The sequence below is a fragment of the Gorilla gorilla genome, chromosome 1, assembly GCF_029281585.2.
Source record: "Gorilla gorilla gorilla isolate KB3781 chromosome 1, NHGRI_mGorGor1-v2.1_pri, whole genome shotgun sequence".
Lineage (NCBI taxonomy): Eukaryota > Metazoa > Chordata > Mammalia > Primates > Hominidae > Gorilla > Gorilla gorilla.
Genome location: NC_073224.2, coordinates 230,062,275 through 230,085,084, shown reverse-complemented (window position 1 = coordinate 230,085,084; position 22,810 = coordinate 230,062,275). Strand labels below are relative to the sequence as shown.

General features: G+C 43.7%; 1 protein-coding gene across 6 annotated transcripts in view; it reads left to right on the top strand.

The window, feature by feature from the left end:
• Positions 1-22,810, top strand: part of PEX14 (peroxisomal biogenesis factor 14) — a 159,970-nt gene that overhangs the window by 52,378 nt on the left and 84,782 nt on the right. For 4 of the 6 annotated variants that reach the window (XM_055384158.2, XM_055384153.2, XM_055384174.2 and 1 more), the window contains exon 3: positions 9,020-9,104. The exons of 1 other annotated variant lie outside the window; for it this stretch is intronic. In XM_055384158.2, the coding sequence (XP_055240133.1) occupies positions 9,020-9,104 (85 nt within the window). Of the gene's footprint in view, positions 1-1,047; positions 1,157-9,019; positions 9,105-22,810 lie in introns of all 6 variants that reach the window. One more of the 6 variants, XM_055384161.2, reaches the window with a different exon arrangement.

The window sequence follows — 22,810 nt, the reverse complement described above, 5'->3', positions numbered from 1 at the left end:
AAAAAAAAAAAAAAAAAAAAAGAAAATTTGTGGGCCAGGCATGGTGGCTCACACCTGTAATCCCACACTTTGGGAGGCTGAAACTGGCAGATCACGAGATCAGGAGATTGAGACCATCCTTGCCAACATGGTGAAACCCTGTCTCTACTAAAAATACAAAAATTAGCTGGGTATGGTGGCATGTGCCTATAGTCCCAGCTACTCGGGAGGCTGAGGCACAAGAATTGCTTGAACCCAGGAGGTGGAGTTTGCAGTGAGCCGAGATCGCGCCACTGCACTCCAGCCTGGTGACAGAGCGAGACTCTGTCTCAAAAAAAAAAAAAAAAAAAAAGAGAGAAAATTTGTTTCTAAATTTGAACTCATTCTAGGCTATGAGTAGTTCTTTTTGGTATTCAAATTTATTTTTTAGCATTAGGTCATTCTCTAATTTTCTTATGGGGTGTTTGGTAGAATTGCCTTTTATTTATTTATTTTTTTGTTTGTTTGTTTCCAAGACAGAGTCTCACTCTGTCACCCAGGCTGGAGTGCAGTGGTGCAATCTTGGTTCATTGCAACCTCTGCCTCCCAGGTTCAAGTAATTCTCGTGCCTCAGCCACCCTAGTAGCTGAGACTATGCACCACCACACCTGGCTAATTTTTTGAATTTTTTTAGTAGAGATGGGGTTTCGCCATGTTGGCCAGGCTCTTCTCAAACTCCTGGCCTCAACTGAGCCACTCGCCTCGGCCTCCCAAAGTGTTGGGATTACAAGCGTGAGCCGCTGTGCTTGGCCTAGAAGTGCCTTTTAAAGACTCCTTGAAGGTTTTAGTTTTGTGCAGAGTGTGGGCTGATGGTACACATAATTTTTTGGTCCAGAGCTTATCTTCCTTGGAATTCAGGAGCCCATCTTCTTGCCCTTAGGGCAGATGGCCCTAAGCCCTTGAGGGGGATCCTGCCTTGCACCAGCTGGTGGTCACCTATTCAGTAGCTGACCCCCAGTGATGCCTTAATGTTTGAGGTTGCCATTATCCATGACACAACCTTTCTTCGTCTCCTTCCTAATCCCGCAGTTCAATAGTGCATGACTAGAGAGCTTCACCAATCTCCATCTGGCTGAACTTCAAAAGAAGTGGAAGCTGAAGCAGGGTTTCATCTGCTGAGCATCTGAAGCTACTGGAGGTTAGGAGAAATACCTTTCAGAAAGCATGAAATTCAACCAGTGGTGGAGAGAAAGAGACTAGGAAATAGAGGCAGTGGTATCATTAGGGAGGTGCTGGGGACTGTGTGCCACATATTTTTAGTGTTGGAGTCACCCGCCACTGTCACTGTGTGAGCTCACAGTTCTCTCAGGGAGCATCTTGGACACTGAGTCATTACATTCCTTTAGAGTGATTTAACTCAACAGCTTGACACCTTCATTAATTTTACAACACGAAGCCTGGGTGTTCTCTGCTTCCTCTTTAACAGTGCAGGGAAATTAGAGGAATATTGAAAATATAAAACCAGGGGATACTGGAAGAAGGAGCAGTCAAGGAGCTGTTGAAAGACATCATGTTAAGGAATTGAACTACTTGTCTTTCCTTGGTATCTCTTGGGATCGAGCACCCAGCTCTTGCCACTCGTCTCTGGCACATAAACCTTTTATTTCCGTTCCTGGCATGCTGGCCAAACCTCCAACTTGCAGCCAGCTCGTTTGCCTTCTCTGCTGAGGTCACTGCTACCGTGATCCGTGTATAATGGCATTTTCCTCCTCTTTTCAGTATGAAGGCTATTACAGTTTCTTCTCTAAACAGGACTTCAAACAATTTGCTGCCAGTTGCATTTCAAAGCCAGGGAAAAGGCAAATGTCATCCTTTTTTTCTCCCCTCTTTGGGTAACTGCTTTGTTGGTTGCATCAAAAATTAGAGGGGCTGCTATCTAAATTCAGGTGGGGATGCGTGGGGACAAGGCATTTAAATTTGCTTTTCTTTCTCCCTGAAGAAGAAAAGCCCTTTTCCTTCTCAACCTTTCCTAAAAAGGAACTTTGATCTTCCCAACCCACAAGCAAGGGCTTCATTTCTTCCAGGCCGGCGTGTACTCCACAGCTCCTTCTGTGGCGTGGTGACCGTCGCCCGCTGCATCAGCAGCTCTGCTTTTCGAGCTGTGCTCCTCCACTGCACCAGCGCCTTTGGGCTGGAAGTTGGCACCCAGAGTCCTCGGCTGGACACGGACACCTCTCCAAAGTCACCCTTACGTCCCTAAGATCACTGTCCCTTGACATTAAATAGTGTGTGGTGGTTTAAGATGCTTTTTATTTCAATATACATTTCTGGAAGAACTAGTTTAATCAAATAACAAAACAATGACATTCTGGCAAGCAGTTCATGCAATATTTTTAACTAAGGCCAAGGGAAAAAAAATAAATGGCAGAGATATTTCACTTTGAAAGGTAGTTTTTGCGCATGTGAAGTTGCCACTTTTCATAAAGGCTTTTACTACATATATCAATGAGTTTTAAGAGAGACTAGGTCAATAATGCATGCTTTAGAATTCCCTAAATACAGATTTACACAATAGCCTTAAAATATATTCTGTTCTATCATGTCAACTCCTGTGCACTTCTACCAGCGGAATTTTATTTCTTTAATGTGAAAAACAAAAGGACAGAGGAAAGTAAAGTAAAACAAAGGAAATTAGGGCCCACAAGCTTAATTAGTATAGTGTTGTAACCCAAATCAACAATGGGAAGGACACAGTGACAAAACCCAGGAAATTCCAAGTCGAAAGAGAGGCTCTTTCCTTTAACTCCTTGAGTGCCAGGGCACTTGCTAGCCAACTCCTTACCCAGGTGCAGGAGGCTACCTGAGTACAACTCACTGTCTTTATTGTTGAACTTCCTGGCTTTTGTTGACTTTCCCTTCTCCTTTCCTCCCTTAATGTACATGAAACATACCTTTGTGTGTGTGTTAATTATAGATAAATGGGCTAAAATTGCCTCTTGGTTTTGTAACCCTCAGAGAAGGGGAAAGAGTACAAAAAAAATTCCTGTCACTGTCATCTGTTCATTTTTAATGAGCAATTTTTAAAAATTGAAAATAAAAGAGGAAAATGAATAGGTGTTGAACCAGCCCGTGATATGTAAATGCCAACTAGTAATTACCTAAAACCTCAATTTTCATTCTGTTTCATCTTGCAAAACATTTCATTTTCCCTGAGTGAAAACACTTAATTTGGGCTGTGCGAGTTAGCGGAGCGGCCGCCCCGGCCTGCGCCTCCGCCGGCTCCGGCTAGGGGGCACTTTGGCTCTGCGCTTCTGCCGCCTGCGGGCTCGTCCACCTCAAGGTTATTCCCCTCTTGCCATTCCAGTGGTTTTACTCCGAGTGTGCAGGCCCCTCCCCCCCCACTCCCACTAGTCTGGTTTCGGGGAGCCTGTTCCTCCTTGTCCTTGCAGAGGCGCGTATTGAATTTTGGCTGACCGAGCCTTCCTCTGCATATTAACTTTCCCCTCTTACCTGGCTATTGGGCCCTTGGCGTCCCTGAGTTGCAGTCACACTCTGAGAGCAGCTTTCTGGAAGCTTTCTTTCTCCCTTTGAGGTTGCACACAGAACTGCCTCTAGTTTTTGTTTATTCCTGCTGCTTTTTTAGTCTTTCTTTTCATTTTGGCAGCTGGGGAAATCCTGGATTGAAGCTCACACACATTTGCCCTCCTGCCACACTGAGAATGACAATTCTGACGCTTTCTTTCTTTTGCATACTTGTAGATTTTTCTTCTACTCTGGTTTAGGATATGTCACCTTTTGGATATGTTCGTGGAATGTGGCTTGTGGTTGCCGCTGCTTCCTTCCCTCCCCAGCCTGTTCCCTAGCTAGAAAGAGAGCGTGTAGACTTGAGAAAGAACAGGGAGCCCGGCATTGTGAATGGTAGATCAGAGAGGAGCCTGCATGTAGAAAACCAGAATTATGTTGTCCTAGGACCCTGGATCCGAGAGTGCTCTGCCTGGAATCTCAAGGAACACGGCCTCTTTAGTGAGATATATAGCTTCATAATTAGCCCGTTGCATTTTTTCACGAGTGCTAGCATCAGCGTTCTACGATGTGTTTCTCTGATTAACAGCTGCTTTGCAACTATTTCCCTGTGCCGCCGATGACCATATTTGTCAAGGAACTCCTGACAGAGTACTGATTTCTTACTAAAATGCAGCATTTCTGTTTGAAGAGGGTTCTCTCATTCTTGGCAGTGCCTGGCTTTTTAAGTCAGTCCTTGTTAAAACTCGAGTTGGCTTTGGTCTAACGCTTGTTAACAGGATTCTGGGTATCTACTTTAGAGTATGAACGTAGGAACCTTTCACAGGCAATTTAATCTTCTGAGCAGCGCACTTGGAGCAGTGCGGCGCTGGAATGGGGTTTCGGGCCCGTAGATTATATTGGTCATTTTCTTTTGCCCTCTAGTTGTGATCTCTCTGGGTTAAAAGGACTTGGCTTTGGTTGTTAGTGTCATTAATTTTTGAATATTTTTAATATTTTAAGATGGCTAATGAATGCTCACATCTTAGGAGATAGATGTGTATGTAGTACACAGGAGTGCTGGAATTGGTGGCATTCCAAATAAGTGTCACTGGAGACAATGCATCAGGTTTACATGTCAGGTGCAAAGTGCTAAGGCTCCCTCAAACCCCAGGTTCATTATTAGGCAGGCTCTGTCCTCCTGTCCCCCTCATGCAGAAAATAAAGTGTGTATTCTGAAGATTACAATGTGCAGGTCTTTTGTAGGAGAGTGGAAAACACATAGGAAGCATCTCTTTGGTGAGGACTGTCAGGAACCTCAGTTCTTCTCACTGGGGATTACTTACCCTACACAATGCATTTAACAGCACGTAGTTCACAGTAGATAACCCCTGAGTATACTGTATTCCATTGATTTATACAGTTACAAATCCTGCTCTCTCAAATACAAATCTCTCTCAATTGGCCAGTCATCTTGGATCTAAAGGTGTTTTTCAACCTGAAGTCCCCCCCGCTTTTTTCCAAGTTGCTGACAGTGACTCCAGTGACTCCGGTGTAACCATTGTTGTGAGACTGCAAAGACAAGAATTTACTCCTCTTCGTTGCACCTCAGTTTTATCTCTAAGTGACACATAGTGAAAATTATGAAATTTCCCCAAAATTGTGGAGTTGGTGGTGGCAGGGTTGTTTTATTTTGCTTTGGGTGGAGAAGGGGACAGAAGGTAGGGTCAGAGGGATGGGTAGTGGGGGAGAAACTGTGGTCTGTTTTCTTTGGAGTTTGTCGTCTTTATTTTGATTAAACTAGCTATTGGTAATTCGATGTGCACTCATTAAGAACTCAGTGCAAGGGGAAGGGAAAGGAACGCTGATTCCATATTTATCACAGGCTCACCAGCAAGCAGCTTCGACGGCGGCATCAGCAGCTTAGTGCCAGAATTCTCCCTGGCTTGCTGCACTCCCACAACATGTGCAATAAAGTTCCTGTCTCCGTTTTACATCTTTGACATTGAGGCGGAAGATTTGGCCTGAATTTATGTAATTTAGTGGGGCACAAATATAACCCATGAATAGTCACATTCATCTTCTAATTAGAAAATCAAACGATAATACAGGACAGGCTGCAGGCACCCCATCATCGAATCCAACAAAAGCGTGTTGTGTGTGTTGGGCCTCTGCAGAGGAAAGTCAGTTGAATTGCTTCATGAAATTAATGAAAAGTGCCTAACAATAGGTGGGTGAAAGGCACAAACCGAGCGCCCTGTCAGTTATTTAGTGTGTGAAGATGTTAGCATTATGGGTAAAGAGTTTTGCAAAATCTTCTCCCATTGATGTATGAATCATGGGGCTATAAAATTCTAGATTGGACAGGTCCTTCCCCCCATTTTGTACTGCCAGTTCCTTGCGGGGAGGGAGGGAGAAGAGTCAAGAGTAACTGAAGAAATAATTAGTGAAAAGAGGAGAGAGGTTTTCATATGTTCACACTTACATGTAGCTGCTTCTCAGGGTGTCTTTCTTATTCAGCACATTAGGTTGGGGCTATTTGAGTGCTTTATATTTTTGCATCTAGTGTAGTGATGTCGATGCTGTTAAATATGTGATTTGCCTGTCACCTGCATTTTCAGACAAAGATCAAGAGGAACATAAACAAGCCCCAAATATACTTTATGTAGGTGTTTGGCAGTATTATTTTATATGACTTGAAATTAGTGAATGGAAACTTTAAAAGAAATTGTTCATATTTTTGCAAGTTTGAAGTGTGCCGGGACTTTGTCAAATTCCCGTTAAAATAAATACGTCAATTTCATCTCCCTTCCAAATTCATTTATCTTGCTTTTTTAAAAGGTGTTTTCTACTTTACCTGATGTTTAAATTGGATTCGCTCGTTTATGCTGTTCTTTGCTATATCCCCCACGTTCTTCTTAAATGAATTACTAATGACAGAGCACTCCATCATTCCCTCTCTGCAGCCACTTTAAGGAAAGCATGGTGATCTAAACCTTTTAACCTATTAAAGATGATTTTTCCCAATTGAATCAGACCCACCACAGGTGTAATAACTAATCATTTAAACTACACCTGCTATTATGTATTTTTAAGCCATTATGCGTGTTGGATAGATGATAATTCATGTTTATTGCATTGTCCGATGGATCCGTTTTGCCTACACTAGGCTGATTAATGTATTTAAAGAAATAAGAGATGCATTTTTTTAAAAAAAATTGATGGAATGCGCCAAGCACTGCATTGAGTGCACCATTAAACCCATCAGAACTTTGCTCTCTGACCAGAAATGCATATACCAAGGACTATATTAAAAAAGCAAGGTGAAACCTGTGTGTTCCAGTGGTGGGATTCTGTTTTCTTTCTCTGTCATGGGAAATTTTGGAAGGATGAAGGAAAGGTTTCTGTTTCTATGGGTAAATGATAGGAGCTGTACTATTAGCATCTTCTGCTTAAGACCTGTTCATCCACATTTCCGCTGACACCTGGTACACGTATCACACACAGCATGCAGACTACCGCATGATACGAATACTGTAATTTTCTTGTGTGTTGAAGGTGTATTTTTTTCTCCAGGTGAAGAACAACTATACCCATGCCATCTGAGCTGTGCAGACTGGCGCTGACCCTGGGGGCCAGTGACTGGGTACCTGTTCATTCTCTTTCCAGAGCAGGGACCTCGCTTCCGTTGGTTTTTCTCCTTGTCTCCCATTTCTCCTCTCTCCTTTTCCCCCTCTCTCCTGTTATAGCTCCTTGTGTACTGTTGCCTTCTTCTCCCTACCTTTCCTACCTCTACCCATCCCCTTTTCTTTTTTCTCTTTTTTCCTTCTTCCCTTCTCCCATCTCTTCATTAAAACGCATCAGTGTTGTAGATGTTTGTTAGATTTCTCTTGATTTTGGTGTGACCTGAGGCGATCTGGTTGAGTATGCCGTTTGGGGTCTCTAGAATCTCGAGCATTCATTTTTCTTTAGTCCAGAACTGGTCTATTACTGTGGTTCATGATGGTGGTTAGTACTGTCGGCAGCATTGGAGGACAGATGATAATCTGTGCGGAGCTGGGCTTGGCTCTCAAGGGACACTAGTATGTCCTGTCGGTGACAGGCCCAGATCTGAAAAGTCAAGATACTGAGTTCATCCTTTAGGGGGAATGTCTAGGGTAAGCCTCCCACAGAGGGGTTACAGGGAAAATGAATACAGGCTTTTCCCTGGCTTTTTTTCTTTGGTTTATCCTCATATCTTTTGTTCCCCAAAAGTCTGTCTGGTCTCAGGATTACATTCATATAAAATATGGGGAAGGAGATGATTTGTAACTTGTATTTCACTTACAGTCACAGTACTTTCTGTTTGACTGCTTCCCTTAGTTTGAAGGATCTTAGAAAACTTCCTTACATCTAGCCGTAGAAATTTTTTCTTTCAACAACTTATGAGTGAACTCAGGGCCTGTTGACTTTATCTGTAACATGAGACCATATTATTCCTTTGATTTTGATGAGGCGAATAATAGCAGTCATTTAAAACAGCCCCTTTCCTACCTGGGGCAGGTGGGCGTTTCCCATCCATAGGGCTGGTGTCTGGGGTGGAAAGTAGACAAGCCAGGCATAAACACACACTTCGCGTGTGCTGAGTGATGTGAAGGTTAATACCTGCAGCGGTGCCCCTTCCATCCCCTGCCCGGCTTATGTGGAGATAGGAAGATTTCATTAAATAATATTCATTACCAGAGGCAGGTAGACAATCTGTCAATCTGTCAGCTTTTAGCCATGAAACTCCAAACTTTGCCCTTTGAAGGGTCTTCAGAACTCAGCTCCAGTGCAGAAGGGGGGCCAGTGTGAATGGCAGTGGGTGTTGTCTCCGACATAATCCCTTCCAGCCGGGACGCCCTCAACACTTTGCCAGGCTCTGGAGAGAGCGTGGTCTCTGCCCTTCACTTGCTTGCAGCGTAGTTGGGGAGGCAGGCTGAACATTAGAAGATGGTGTAATTATGTCTTCAATTATATGGTACACAGTACAGGCACTGAAGAATTGAAGAGAATAGGGAGATCAGAGATGGCTTGCTTATTTAGGCAAGGCTTCGAGGAATCAGAACAGACTATAAAAGGGCTGTGGTGATAGAGAACATGTGTGTGTGTGTGTGTGTGTGCGTGTGTACGTGCGCGTGGGGTAACGTTTAGACAGGTGGATGCAGGAAAGGGAGGCCTTCCAGAAAGACAGCATACAGGGCACAAGGGCGGCGACATGGGTGCGCATGGCCACACCTGCCGGGGCGTATGAAGAATCAGCTCGAATGGAGATCAGGAGGAACAGGAAGGATCATCACAGGCCTGAAGCTCGGCAGAGGGATTAGATTTGACAGACTCAGATACAGGAAGCCAGTGAAGACAGGGAAACAACATCGCCTTTCATTTAGGTAGATTTTAAGTTTAAGAAATAACTAGTTATAAATTTGACCACAATAGTATGCTCGTCTCTGTGGAGCTGGGAAAAACTCCTAGGATTTTTAATCTTGAAATTCAGACTATTGAAGTGAAGTTTACTCCTCTATTTTCTCTCTCTCACCAGATTGCCACAGCAGTGAAGTTTCTACAGAATTCCCGGGTCCGCCAGAGCCCACTTGCAACCAGGAGAGCATTCCTAAAGAAGAAAGGTACAGGTTCCACAGGGCCGTGCAGCACGGCCTGCAGGGGGACTGGGGCTGGGGCAGATGGAAGCCACGGTGCAAGGCAGGTGCTGAGCTGCCAGGACTTCCTAGAGCTGCCCACTCATGGGGCAGTGGGGCTGAGGTGAACCCCCCAGTGGGGCATGCAGGTTTCTTTCCTGACAATGGAGTGGCAAGATGACACGATTCGGGTAATTAAGCACGGAGGACTTAGTCCAGTCCATCATGGCAAAGGCAGCATTCAGTAGCAGAGTCGGCCCATTGGATGAGACTGTGGAGGACTTCTGGTTTTTGGTCTGCTCTGTGTCAGTGACCCTGGCTGCAGGATGACTAGCTTAGGTTAGGAGTTCAGCTGCTTCAATAGAGAATGAGGAAGAAAGAAATGAAGGGCGAGGGAAACGAGATGACTAACAAGGTCAGGTTAAAGTCAAGCTTGGGGTCAGTCCGATTTACGGATTGAAGCGGTAAATTAGTGGTTTTATGGTATTTCTGTAAGCAGGGATAAAGTGGACCTGACAAATTCAATATTGTCTGAAGAGACAATCTATTCTGGTTCTGTTGGACTTTAGGGTATTTTTCTTTTTTTGTAAAATGAAAACTACAAAGAAACCTGACTTTTCAATTTTTTATACATGTAATTTTCTAGAAATCTAGGAAGTCATTTACACATCCTTATATACCATGAGGGGCAAAAGTGAGCTTTCTTCCTCCCAAAGCAAAACTCTTTTTCCTTAAGGAGCTGGAATGCCAGCCTTGAAATTCTGAGTTTTGAGCTTTCAGTCATTTTTGGCTGGAATAGGTGGGTGATGTTTCCTAGGTCTGCTCTGTGATGTCCCACTGAAGGGATGCAGCAGGAACCATTGGTCCCTTCATGCGATCATGTCCCGGGGCTGCACTAACAGGGTTTGGGCAGAAGCCCAAACATTTCACCACAGGCGGCTGCTTCGTGGCAGCCCCAAGGCTGGGTCCCTGCGACAGAGTTGGTAAGGAGCACTGCACGGCTGCTCACTGGCTGCATTGTGCCAGCACCGCCCCCCCCCCCCCCCCCGCCATCATTAGGAGATTATTAAAATTTGGAGTGTGTTGGCTGGCCTTGCCACTCCGCAAGCATCATGCCATAAAAGAGTTTTTCCTTGAAATATGTGTACCTATGGGGAGTAATTAATCATAAAAGCTTAGGGATTTCAGCTCTCTCATCAAAGCATTGAAGCTGGGGAAAGCTGAGCCTAAAAGCTGAGCTGATTACCCGGGGTAACCTGAGACAAAATCTATGGTTGCCGAGAGATCCTTAGCTCCAGTATATTGTGCAATATTATAACTGCCTGATCTTCTCTTCCACCGACAATGACCAGTTAGTCCTCATTTTCTCTCAAACGCAGCTGGGTTAGAATTTCATTTGCAGAAGGTATTTAGAGCAATTTAGAGACAAATGTCTCTGGTGTTTGCTCGGCACTTCCCCACCGCAGGCTTTGCTGAGCAGTTTTAGTATCAGGAGCTCCATCTAATCTGTTTAATTTTAATAAATCCCTGACTGGGAGAGGGAGTGAAAAAAAAAAAGAGAGAAACTCTGGACCAAATAATACTTCTTTTGAGTTACTTGGCTAATAATTACTGTAGAGAGAAAACTGTTTTGTGCAATTATGATTCGTTGCTCTTTTAGCAAAAAAAATCCAACTGATCAATTCATCCAAGAGTCATTGTGCACCCTATGCCCTGTCCCTGGACTCCCATCAGGAATTTAGCAGAGAACCGAACAGACAAAATCCCTGCCCTCGCAGAGCTTAAATTCTAGTGGAGGGAAGGCAGACGATTAACAAATGGGAAAATGAAATAGGTCGGATGTCAGATGCCGAGCGCCATGGATACTGATGAATGAAGCAGGGAGCCGGGGTGAGGAATGCCAGAGTTGGTGTGGGCTGGACTGTGATCTTAAACAACATGAATGTCAGAGTGTCTCTAAGAGGGTGGCACATGAGCAAAGACTGGAAGGTGACTGTTTATTGGTACAGTGGACATAATTCCTTCTTGACCCCTAATTTGGGTTAGAGTTTTTAGAATTTTAGGCATCTGGCACCTTGAGATGCTATCCTGCCCTTCGTCCTCTAAAGAGAACCATGTGAGTTTATCCCGTACTTAAACCTGAAATCTCTGAGGTTAATCACCCATCTCCATTATCCTCTAAAATGCTGCTTCAGTCAGTAATTATCCATTTCCAAGTTGAATCCCAATGGAGTAGGTTCTGGCAGGACCTTTTCTCGGCAGAGAATTCCAAGGTTTGATCGGTGTCTGGGGAAGAAAAGCCCCTTCGCAGATTTAAACTTCACTTTTCAAATTTCGGGCTGTTCCAGGGTCAGGTTTCCGTGCTCAGCACAGCCTGGCACCGTCTCCGATGGGGATGAGGGTGAACATGTACCGGGTCCCTAACAGTAGTTGTGGAAGGAAAGCAAATTGGCTCGCTGGCCGTCTGGACCAGGAGGGGCCTGGGTTCTGGCACCCGTGCTCTTGGACTCCCTGCAGAAGCCTTGCAGTGCTGGGCTTGGAGCATGGGCTCTGGGAGGGCTCTCAGCTCCTGGAGTCTTGGCTTTTCCTAGCAATGTCACTTCAGGGAATTGCAGTGGAGCACTGACTTGAATTATAATCTTGACTTTCTTTTTTTTAATAAACATCTCTTTCCTGAAAAGGCAAATCCAATTTTGTTTTTCTTTTAATATTATTTAATATTTAATATAGAAATTGAGGTCCCTGTAGTGCACGTCAGTTCAGTGGAAAATGAGGCGCATCAGCTGAGTTTGTTTCATTGTGAAACTGCAGCTGGGAGCAGGGGCTGCATCCTGTCCGTGTTACCGACTGGTTAAGTGTTGTGCTCTGTGACTTCTGGTGGGGGTGCTGGGTGAGGGCGAGTGGGGAATGAATGGTATACGGATGGAAGAGCATTGGTTTGCAAAGGTCTTTCCTGTTTGTTTGTTTTTTTTTTGTTTTTTGTTTTGAGATCTCTTTCGGATGCTTTAAAGTCTGAACATGGAGCCATTAATGAGAAACGTGAAGTTATTAGAATCATTTATCATTTTCTTTGAAGTTTGTACTGCCATTTTGTGTAATTTACAACATTTCTTCCTTTTATCGGGAATATTTTGGATGAAAGAAAAAAGCAGCTGCTCACCTTCAGAGTATTAGAATAAATGTTTTTGTTTTCCTTCCAACCACTTGATTCTGCAGATGACACATCAACTGCAGAGTCAGCCACACATCAAGATAATTGGACTGTGTGTGGGGTTTAAGCCCTCATAGAACCAGTCTATATATAGAAGCAGTTCTTGCCAGGCAGGCATCATATCTGGGGCTTTAAGCAGGCTGCAATCCAGGAGGTTAGAGTAATGTAAAAACAGCAATAGAATCAGTCCAGAAAGTTAGAGGCTTGGAAATTGTCGTCAATAGGCTTGTGTTGATTTGACACCCTATCCAGCCACAAGATGTAGGAGGCAATCTGCTTCCAAAGATGTTTGGCAGGCTGAGGATGAGGTGGGTAATAGTGATGCTTGTTTGTGAGGGGGGTGAGGTGGGGGAGGGGGATAGAGTTGTCTGTTAACTTACTCTAACATATCTGTTGCAAAGCAAGCTTCTAGGAAAGACAAACATCATCTATTTTTCTGTATAACCCTGCATAGTGGGGCCTGGGTGCTGTTGGCTCACACTTACTGTGTCCTTCTCAAGTGTCTAAGTAAAGGGCTTTTTCCTGCCTCATCCAAGAAATGGTCCTGGTTGGGGTAGGCAAATGAAACAAATAAAACACACCACCATACTTTCTCATTCCAAAAGGTGAAACTAGATCTTATCCTTCTACTGTTCCTGGAAGCAGAAACCCCGGTAGCAAAACTGCCTCCTTGCTGGAAATGAACTTGAAGAAACCTGGCGGTCCCAACCTTGGTAGTGGGCTAGAGGTGAAGGGCTTCTCTGTAGAATATTTCAAGGGGGAGTAAATTCTTACACAGATTTCAATTTAACTCTCTTTTATTACTTTTCTTTTTTTTTATCATTTACGTCTATTTCATGAGGTAGTTTGCATGTCCTTGAATGGAACCTCGTTACCATGAAAGCTTTTTTAGCATTGATTTCATAACAGTCTTAATTTAATAGCTCCGTCATTACTGAGAAGCTCTGGGAGTGGGGCCCTGGCTTTCCAGGTCACTGACCTTTTAATTACAAACCTTGTTCTGATGGCCAGGTTATCGACTGGACAGCTCCCAGCTTGTGCCCCCAGGATGAAAACGAAAATAACTGTGTTTCCTCCCCCATCTCCAGGAAAAAAAAAATTGTAACCTCTTGTGTTTCTAAAATTAATTTTCTCCTTCAGCTTTACTTTATAATTAATTCTTTAATGTGTCTTAGTGAAGCCAGAAGTCTTTTCACAAAGCTTTTCTTCCTAGAGCTTGGGTCCAGCAGATAGCTTGGGGGGAGGGCACGGAAATCTTGCCAGCTCCCACCCCTTGCTTGCGTGTGGCCCATTTCCTCATCCTCAGAAACTCCTGCGGCTGAGCTGGAAGGAATAGAATTGGCTCTGTGAGGGGCTGTCTGGCCCTTCTGATTTTTTGTTAACGAGACATGGATTGTGGCATCAAGATTTAGATTCATTCCTCTATTTGTTGGAGTCATTGAAGCCAGTATATCCTGGACATTTTTTAAAGAGGTCCCCATTCTGAGAAAAGACAGGAGTTGAATGTCTTATTGATTCTTACCTTTCTGTTCGTTATAGACGACCAGAGGAAACAAATGCCCGACACGGATTTGACTCAGTCATAAGTGTGAACCAAATAGGCCGATCTGGGTTCTCTCACTGACTGAAGAGGAAGAGAAATAAGAGAGGACAGTGGGCAAAATGTAGGGTGACAACCAAGGGTTCTGGTTTGCCCAGAATTGCCCTGGGTTCAACCCTGAAGTTCCCATGTTGTGGACAGCCCCGTGGTCCTAGACAAACAGGTCACCCTAGCGGTAAAAGCCTTTCTCAGGAGTGAGAGCTATCAGGGGAGACAAAACGGGTTTGGTTTTGGAACCTGGAGGAAGAAGGCAAAATGAGAAGAGTCCACTGGCAGTGGGTCCCGGAGAGGCCCGCCTGCAGCAGCGTGGCATCTTCCGCACCCACTTCCTGCTCTTTCTCCCGTAGCCCTGCCCTAGTGTGGGTCCAGTGCAGAGCCTCTGGGGGCGGGGCCGTGCCCTGCAGGTGAGCGAGGAGCTGCTCGTGCGGAGCAGGCAGGGCTGTGTGGCAGCCGCGCTTGTTCCTGAGGATGATTGAGCATCTCCATCCATCTGTTGTGAACGGACCGTCTTCCTTCCCTGCCAGTCTTGCACCTGCATATTCGTCACCTGCTGTTCTGGCCCAGCCTATTCATCACACCGACTGGTCCCCCGCATCAATTTTCCCGCTCCCCCTGTTATCCAAACTTGTCTTGAACTCCACAGATGTTTCTCGGCATCCAGGACGAGACCTACGGCAGCTAGGCCAGCCGAATGTTGTAGAAACAGAGATGCCCTGGCTTCCCCATTCAGAGCGGGAGCTGATAGCACTTGCTGCCCCAAGAAGGCTGAGCTGAGGGGTTTCCTCCACTTCACCCTGCGATGGGGAAATAGTGCAGAGGAGTTTGCGGGGAGGGAGCACTTTCAGATTTACCCAGTTACTTTTATGTTTTCCCTGCAACTGAAGACTGATTCTTTTCTTAAACTTGCGTGCCTGTAACGATACTGCAATGAAAAGGAAAGTGACAAAATGACATTGGCATGTATTACTAAAAAAAAATTTTTTTTTTACTTTTTGAAAAGGTAAGGCATATACATGGTCTTAAAAATTCAAACAGTAGAGAAGGATATACAGTAAAAAATAAGTCTTCTCTTCTCATTCTCTCATTCCTGTTCCCCACCCGTTCTCTTTTGCAGAGGATGCTACAGTTTCTTCTGTATCATTCCAGAGATAATCTATCCACATGAAAGCATGTTAATATGTATTTCTCCCCCACAGAAACACGAATGCTTTCTAAATACAGTGGTAGCATATTTTACACTTTACTCGTGTACTTGGTGTTATATCTCGGCAGTCATTCCACATCGATACATACTGACTTGCTTCATTCTTTTCAGTGGCTGCATAATATTCCATCATATGCATGTGTTATCCTTTTAAAAACTAGTCCCGGCTGGGCGCGGTGGCTCACGCCTATAATCCCAGCACTTTGGGAGGCAGAGGCGGGAGGATCACGAGGTCAGAAAATTGAGACCATCCTAGCTAACACGGTGAAACCCCGTCTCTACTAAAAATACAAAAAATTAGCTCGGCGTGGTGGTATGCGCCTGTAGTCCCAGCTACTCGCGAGGCTGAGGCAGGAGAATCGCTTTAACCCGGGAGACAAAGGTTGCAGTGAGCCGAGATCGTGTCACCGCACTCCAGCCTGGGTGACAGAGCAAGACTCCATCTCAAAAATAGAAACAAAAACAAACAAAAAATTAGCCCCAAATTTGTGAGCATTTAGGTTGATTCCTATCTTCTGCTGTCTCCAGCAATGGCCCAATGAATATTCTTGTCGTATACATTGTTGAACGCGTGTTGGTTTGGCACCATGCTGAAGTCAGAGCATTTTTGCATATGGTAAACAGGATAGGGGATATTTTTCTTGCTTAAATTTCATGGGATTATGTTTCATAGTAAAGAAGATAAAACTTTTTTAAGGTAAACATGGACTATAGGTAGAAGGAAGTTAATAAGAGGAAAAAGAGTAACAAATTGCTGTTAACACTTAGCACAGATTTGGGTTTTGAAGGGATGGACATTCTGGTTATGTGAAAAATTCTTGCTTTCTTTTTTTGTTTTGAAACGGAGTCTCGCTCTGTCGCCCAGGGTGGAGTGCAATGGCACAATCTCGACTCACTGCAGCCTCTGCTTCCCAAGTTCAAGCGATTCATCTGCCTCAGCCTCCCGAGTAACTGGGTTTACAGGGGCCTGCCACCGCACCCAGCTAATTTTTGTAGTTTTTGGTAGAGACGGGGTTTTACCATCTTGGCCAGGCTGGTCTTGAACTCCTGATCTCGTGATTCACCTGTCTCGGCCTCTCAAAGTGCTGGTATTACAGGCATGAGCCACCGCTCCTGGCCTGCTCAGTTTTGACCTAGCCATTGAGGGAGGCAGTGGGCACAGAGAGAAAAGAGCAGGAAGGCCTTCGTTAGTGAGGGGAGGCTCAGGCAGAGATGCATGTGCCAGTCGCTGGATTGGCGTGTGAGGAAAAAGAAGGGAAGAGAATTGAGGCTGGTGAGATAGGAAGTGAGGGAGGAGCTGGGGTTAGGACCCAATATTATATAACAGTATTGCCTAGGCTGGAATATAATGGCATGATCATAGCTCACTGAAGCCTTGAACTTCTGGGCTCAAGCGATCCTTCTGCCTTAGCCTCCCGAGTAGCTGGGACTACAGGCACGTGCCACCACACCTGGTGAATTTTTTTGTAGAGACAGGGTCTCCCTGTGTTTCCCAGGCTGGTCTCAAACTCTCGGCCTCAAGTCATCCTTCTGCCTTGCCTTCCCAAAGCATTGGAATTACAGACATGAACCACGGCACCTGGCCCATGGAGCACAGAGAAACTCTGTTTGAGGAAGTTTACTCTCGGCTCTGTATTGAAACTGACTTGGCCTGGCAATAATAAGACCAGCCACAAAGATGGTCCTGCTGAGTCCATCTTTAGGTGTGGGGGATCTGGGCCGGGTTGGTAGCAGTAGAGATGGAAATAGAAATGACAGCATATTTATGTAGACAGTTCTACAGTTTACAAAACACTATCACATAGTTGATTTTTTCACTATGACCCTAGTATGTAGTGGGCAGGTTAATGAATATTAGTTGATTTTTTTCGCTATGACCCTAGTATGTAGTGGGCAGGTTAATGAATATTTGTTAAATGAATGAAAACATTATTTAATGAATCTCAGAGTGGCTCTTTTCTCCCATTTTACATAGATGAAGAAATTGAGGTTTAGAAAGGCTAAGTTGAGCTAATACATGGCAGAAGTAGAACTAGAATCTATGTCTTCTGACCAAGATTCTTTGAACTATACCACGTACTTTCTGGAGAGGAAGGACAGAACCACAGACATGGCAGAAGAAAGAGTAAGCCATGCTCAGGAGGGTGTGTGTGGCAAAGGGATGGACTGAAGATGACTCTCAGGCTTGCTTTTTTTGTGTTAAGCAGTTTTATTGAGGTATAATTGACATACAGTAAACTACACATATTTAATGTGTGGTTTTAAAAAGTTATGACATATGTATAATTGGGAAACTATCATCACAATTAAGATAATGGACATGCCCAGCATCCCCAAAAGTTTCCTCCTACCCCTTGGTAATCCCTTCCTCCTGTGGTCCCCCCAACCCCCATATCCTGGTTTGCAAGTATGCATTGATCTGCTATCACTATAGAGTAGCCTTTTTTTTTTTTCTTTTTCTTTTTCTGAGACAGGATCTTACTCTGTCACCTAGACTGGAGTGCAGTGGCGTGATTACGGTTCACTGCAGCCTCGACCTCCCCAGGATCAAGTGATCCTCCCATCGCAGCCTCCCAGGTAGCTGGGCCACAGGCACACGCCACCAAACCCAGCTAATTTTTTTGTATTTTGGGGAGACAGGGTTTCACCATGTTGCCCAGGCTGGTCTCGATCTCCTGGGCTCAAGTGATCTGCCCACCTTGGCCTCCCAAAGTGCTGGGATTACAGGTGCAAACTACTGTGCCTGGCCCTAGTTTGCATTTTCTAGAAATTTATATAAATGGAATTATACAGTGTGTACTTTTTTTTGTTCTGGCTTTTCCACTCAGCATAATTACTTTGAAGTTTGGCCATGTTGTTTTATATACTAGTGGTTCATTCCTTTTTATTGCTGAATAGTATTCCATTATATGGCTATACTACCTGTTGATGGACATTTGGGTTGTTTTCAGATTTTGGATATTAAAAATAAAGCTGCCATCAATATTTATAAGTTTTTGTAGGGACATATAATTTCTTTTGGGTACATACTTTAGGATGGAATGGCTGGATCATATAATAGGTGTGTGTTTAACATTTTAAGAAACTTCTCAACTGTTTTTGAAAGTTGTTATACCATTTTACATTCTCACCAGTCATGTATGAGTGTACCAGCATTTTGAGCCTGGAGAATAGGAAGATGAAGGTGACAAATTTTCTAGTAATGAAGCCACTTGACTTTGGAAATATTCTTAAGAGTGACTAAATAATAGGTCATGTTTGGACTACTTCAGCTTTAGAGGCAACAGTGCATAAACTATCTGGGTTCGAATCCCAGCTTCACCACTCTTTAGCTGTGTGGTCCTGCATAAAATACTTAACTTCGTGGTACATTGGTTTCTTTATCTGTAAAATGGGATTAATGATAATATTGACTGCAAAAGATTCTTGTAAGAATTAAATGAAAATTGGCTGGGTGCGGTGGCTCAAGCCTGTAATCCCAACACTTTGGGAGACTGAGACAGAAGGATTGCTTTAGATGGAAGGGTTGAGACCAGCCTAGACAACACAGTGAGATCCTGTCTCTACAAAAAAAATTAAAAATTAGCTGGGCATGGTGGCGCATGCCTGTGGTTCCAGCTACTTGAGAGGCTAAGGCAGGAGGATTGCTTGAGCCTTGGAGTTTGAGCTTACAGGGAGCTATGATTGTGCCACTGCACTGTAGCCTGGGTGACAGAGCAAGACACCATCTCAAAAAAAAAGATTGAGGGGGGGTAGAATTAAATGAAAATGATATGAAAAGTGCTTAGCAGAGTGCCTGGCACCAAAAGAAGGGCTTAATTGATGACAACAATCATCAATAGTATATGTTCTCTTAGAAGATATATTCTTAATGGGCTATAGTCAGTTTGCTGTAATTGTATCATAAGAATTCGTGCATCAGGAACCTCTAGGAATTTTGAGCAGAGAGGGATTTAATACAGGCAGTTAGGCCGGGTGCAGTGGCTCAAGCCTGTAATCCCAGCACTTTGGGAGGCCCAGGCAGGTGGATGACTTGAGGTCAGGAGTTTGAGACCAGCCTGACCAACATGGCGAAACCCTGTCTCTACTAAAAATACAAAATTAGCCGGGTGTGGTGATGCTTACCTGTAAACCAAGCTACTTTGGAGGCTGAGGCAGGAGAATTGCCTGAACCTGGAGGCAGAGGTTGCAGTGAGCTGAGATTGCGCCATTGCACTCCAGCCTGGGTGACAGAGCGAGACTCTGTTTCAAAAAAAAAAAAAAAAAAGGCTGGGCGCGGTGGCTCACGCCTATAATCCCAGCACTTTGGGAGGCCAAGGTGGGCAGATCACAAGGTCAGGAGATTGAGACCATCCTGGCCAACACCGTGAAAACCTGTCTCTACTAAAAAAAAAAAAAAATCAGCCGTGCGTGGTGGTGGGCACCTATAGTCCCCACTGCTCAGGAGGCTGAGGCAGGAGAATGGCGTGAACCCGGGAGGCGGAGGTTGCAGTGAGCCGAGATTGCGCCACTGCACTCCAGCCTGGGTGACAGAGTGAGACTCCATCTCAAAAAAAACAAAAAAACGAACAACTACAACAACAACAAAAAAACCAGATGGTTAGGCGCTTACTCACTTATTGAAAAGGCTAGGAGAGTAGACCCAAGGTTAGGCCTTCAGGAATGACTGCCAGATAATTTGCCAAGGTAGGTGCTACCTCTGTCCTGATCAAGCAGTGGGGAATCAAGAGGCTGTCACTGGAGCTGTGGAGCTCAAGTGCATGTCCTTGCAGCTGTGATCCAGGGACCAAGAAGTTGCTGCTGCCCCCACTGCAAGTGTTGTGTGACACCTGGAAGAGCAACGACAGGACATTGGAATGTGGGCTTGGCTTCTACTTCTGTGAAGATTGGCTCTTGACCCCCATGAAGCTGGAGACTGGACATTTCAATAGGAAACCTCAGTGTTTCCAATATCCTGCCTGCCCATCTGCTGATATTTGCAGCAATCAAAAGCAGCAAGAACAGCAGTCCTCTGCCTCATTTCCACTTTCCAAATTGTCCATGAGTGCACCTAATTGGTGGTACCTAATTCCCATCCAGAACTCTAGCTGCCATGGAGGGAAGCATTTTGTGCAACATAGCGCAAATTATGGGTGCGTTAGTCCCCGCCTTAACCACGGAGGAGACGTTCCAAGACCTCCAGTGGATGCCTGAAACCTCAGCTAGTACCGAACTCTGTATGTACTATGTTTTTCTTATGCTTGCATACCTATGGTAAAGTTTAATTTATAAGTTAGGTACACTAAGAGATTAACAGTGTTAACTAATAATAAAATTGAACAGTTAAAACAATATACTGTCATAAAAGTAATGTGAATGGGCTCACCCCGTCTCCCAAATTATCTTGTTTTCAGGTAACTGAGACTGCAAAAAGCAAAACCACAGATAAAGGGAGACTTCTGTGTATATGTGACAGAAGGATACTTTTATGCTTTTTTAGTCTATTATTATTTTTTTAGAAGACTTGGGCCTTTGTTAACAACTGTAATGATATACTTCCAGTTTGTCCAAGAGATAAATATTGATGTATTCTGTATCATCACTGGCTTCCGAGATGATTTTAAGAAAACTTGTTGGCCGGGTGCAGTGGCTCACGTCTGTAATCCCAGCAGTTTGGGAGGCTGAGGCAGGCAGATCACCTGAGGTCAGGAGTTCGTGACCAGTCTGGTCAACATGGTGAAACCCTGTCTCTACTAAAAATACAAAAAAATTAGCCAGGCGTGGTGGCGCATGCCTGTCATCCCAGCTACTTGGGAGGCTGAGGCAGGAGAATCGCTTGAACCCTGGAGGCGGAGGTTGCAGTGAGCTGAGATCGCACCACTGCACTCCAGCCTGGGTGACAGAGTGAGACTCTGTCTCAAAACAAACAAACAAACAAAACAAAACAAAAAGAAAACTTTCTTTCTTATCTGGCCTCACTTAGGGATGGAAGTTCTTTTAATGAGATTTATCTGCTAAGGGTAGACAAGAGAGTTTCCACCGAAGGGACTACATGATATGCGGGCTTATTGGAACTGTTGGAAAATGTTAGAAGCAGGGATTTTTGAAACTTAACATAAGGTATAACATAAGGCAATCTCTACTGAAAAACATTTTATGTTGATTGGACTGTAATTAGAAAGATTTAAAAATAACTTTGGATAGTATTCATTAATTTACCAATCCATTGTTATATTCAACACTTTTGAGCTGATGTCTTTTAAAAATCTAAGTTTATCTGTTGGGGGGTGGTGTATGAATTAGTGTATCTGTAATTGTATGAATACGGAGTATTCTTATCTTTGTATGTGATGGTGTGCTTCTATTTTAAATTTATTTTTAACTATAGATAGGCTTGCTAGGTTGGTCATTCCACAGCTTGATCTTCTTTCCTTTTTTGAAGTAAAGGTAACTCACTAACGGTCCTCAGTAAACAGAGTGATGGGGCAAGCGGACTTATATTTCAATTGTTCTGAGAATTGAACAACTCTACTAATGTTTCCCTTCCAACTTCAAAAATACCTGTTCAGTTTCTTCAACATCCTGATAGGAGCTGATCTCCTCAGAACTCTCCCCTCTCATCAGACAGAGGACTTGGGCATGCTCTAATCTCTTACTGTTAATTATTCTTTTTAGTTTTAAAGCCCTTTAAAGTAATCTTTCTGTAATTAGATTGTTGAGTAGATTGTCTTTAGTAATATGGTGGTCTTAAATTTTGTGTGGATTTTCAGATTGTTAAATGGTTGCAGAGGCTTTCATTCATGAAGTTGAAGTTTACTATATCATGGTATTTCAGGAAAAAAAAATCATGACCCTCTGTGATAAATTAAATATCACAACCACGTAAATGTCATCTTTTCAATGAAACTGAAAGTCCATAGGAATGGGACTCTTTTCCAGTCTGTTTTTGGCTTTAAGCTGTAAGAAAAATATCTTAACACTGACAGTAGTAAACCTATGAAGCTAAAGAACAAAGCCATACTCTCCCAAGCTTTGTAAGTCACACACGGAATTGTGAATTAAATTATTCTAATTGCAAAATTTGGGGTCTTGGCCGAAAGAACACAGGTTGAATTTGAAGAAGAGGCAGCTAGAAAAATCGGTGTAACTTCTATGTGAAGATAATTTGCACAGACTGTAATTGAAAGAGAATAAATATGGAGCTCCATGATGTCCTCTTTGAGTCTATTTCTCATATTTACTTACATTTTTTTTTTCCCAATCAAAGGCTCTCCTTTAGGCAGTCCTGAAAAGAGGAGACACAGTGCTGAAATATAAATAAAGGTTAAGTATCTCCGATCCAAAATGCTTGGGACCAGAAATGTTTCAGTTTAGATTTTTTCAGATTTTGGAATATTTGCAGAATATTGTGTTGGTTGAACATCCCTATTCCAAAATCCTCCAATGAACATTTCCTTTGAATGTCATGTTGGCACTCAAAACGTTTCAGATTTTGGATTATTTTGGATTTCAGATTTTTGGATCAGGGATGCTCAACCTGTAACAGGCAGAAATAATAGAAAATAACAGAAATAACATAAAATAGCACTGTTCTTTGGAAGATCTTAGTACCTTATTTGGAAAGATTTTTACTATTCATTCATCCACCACCCATCCATCCATCCATCCATCTTTCCATCCAACAAGTATTTATTGAGTGC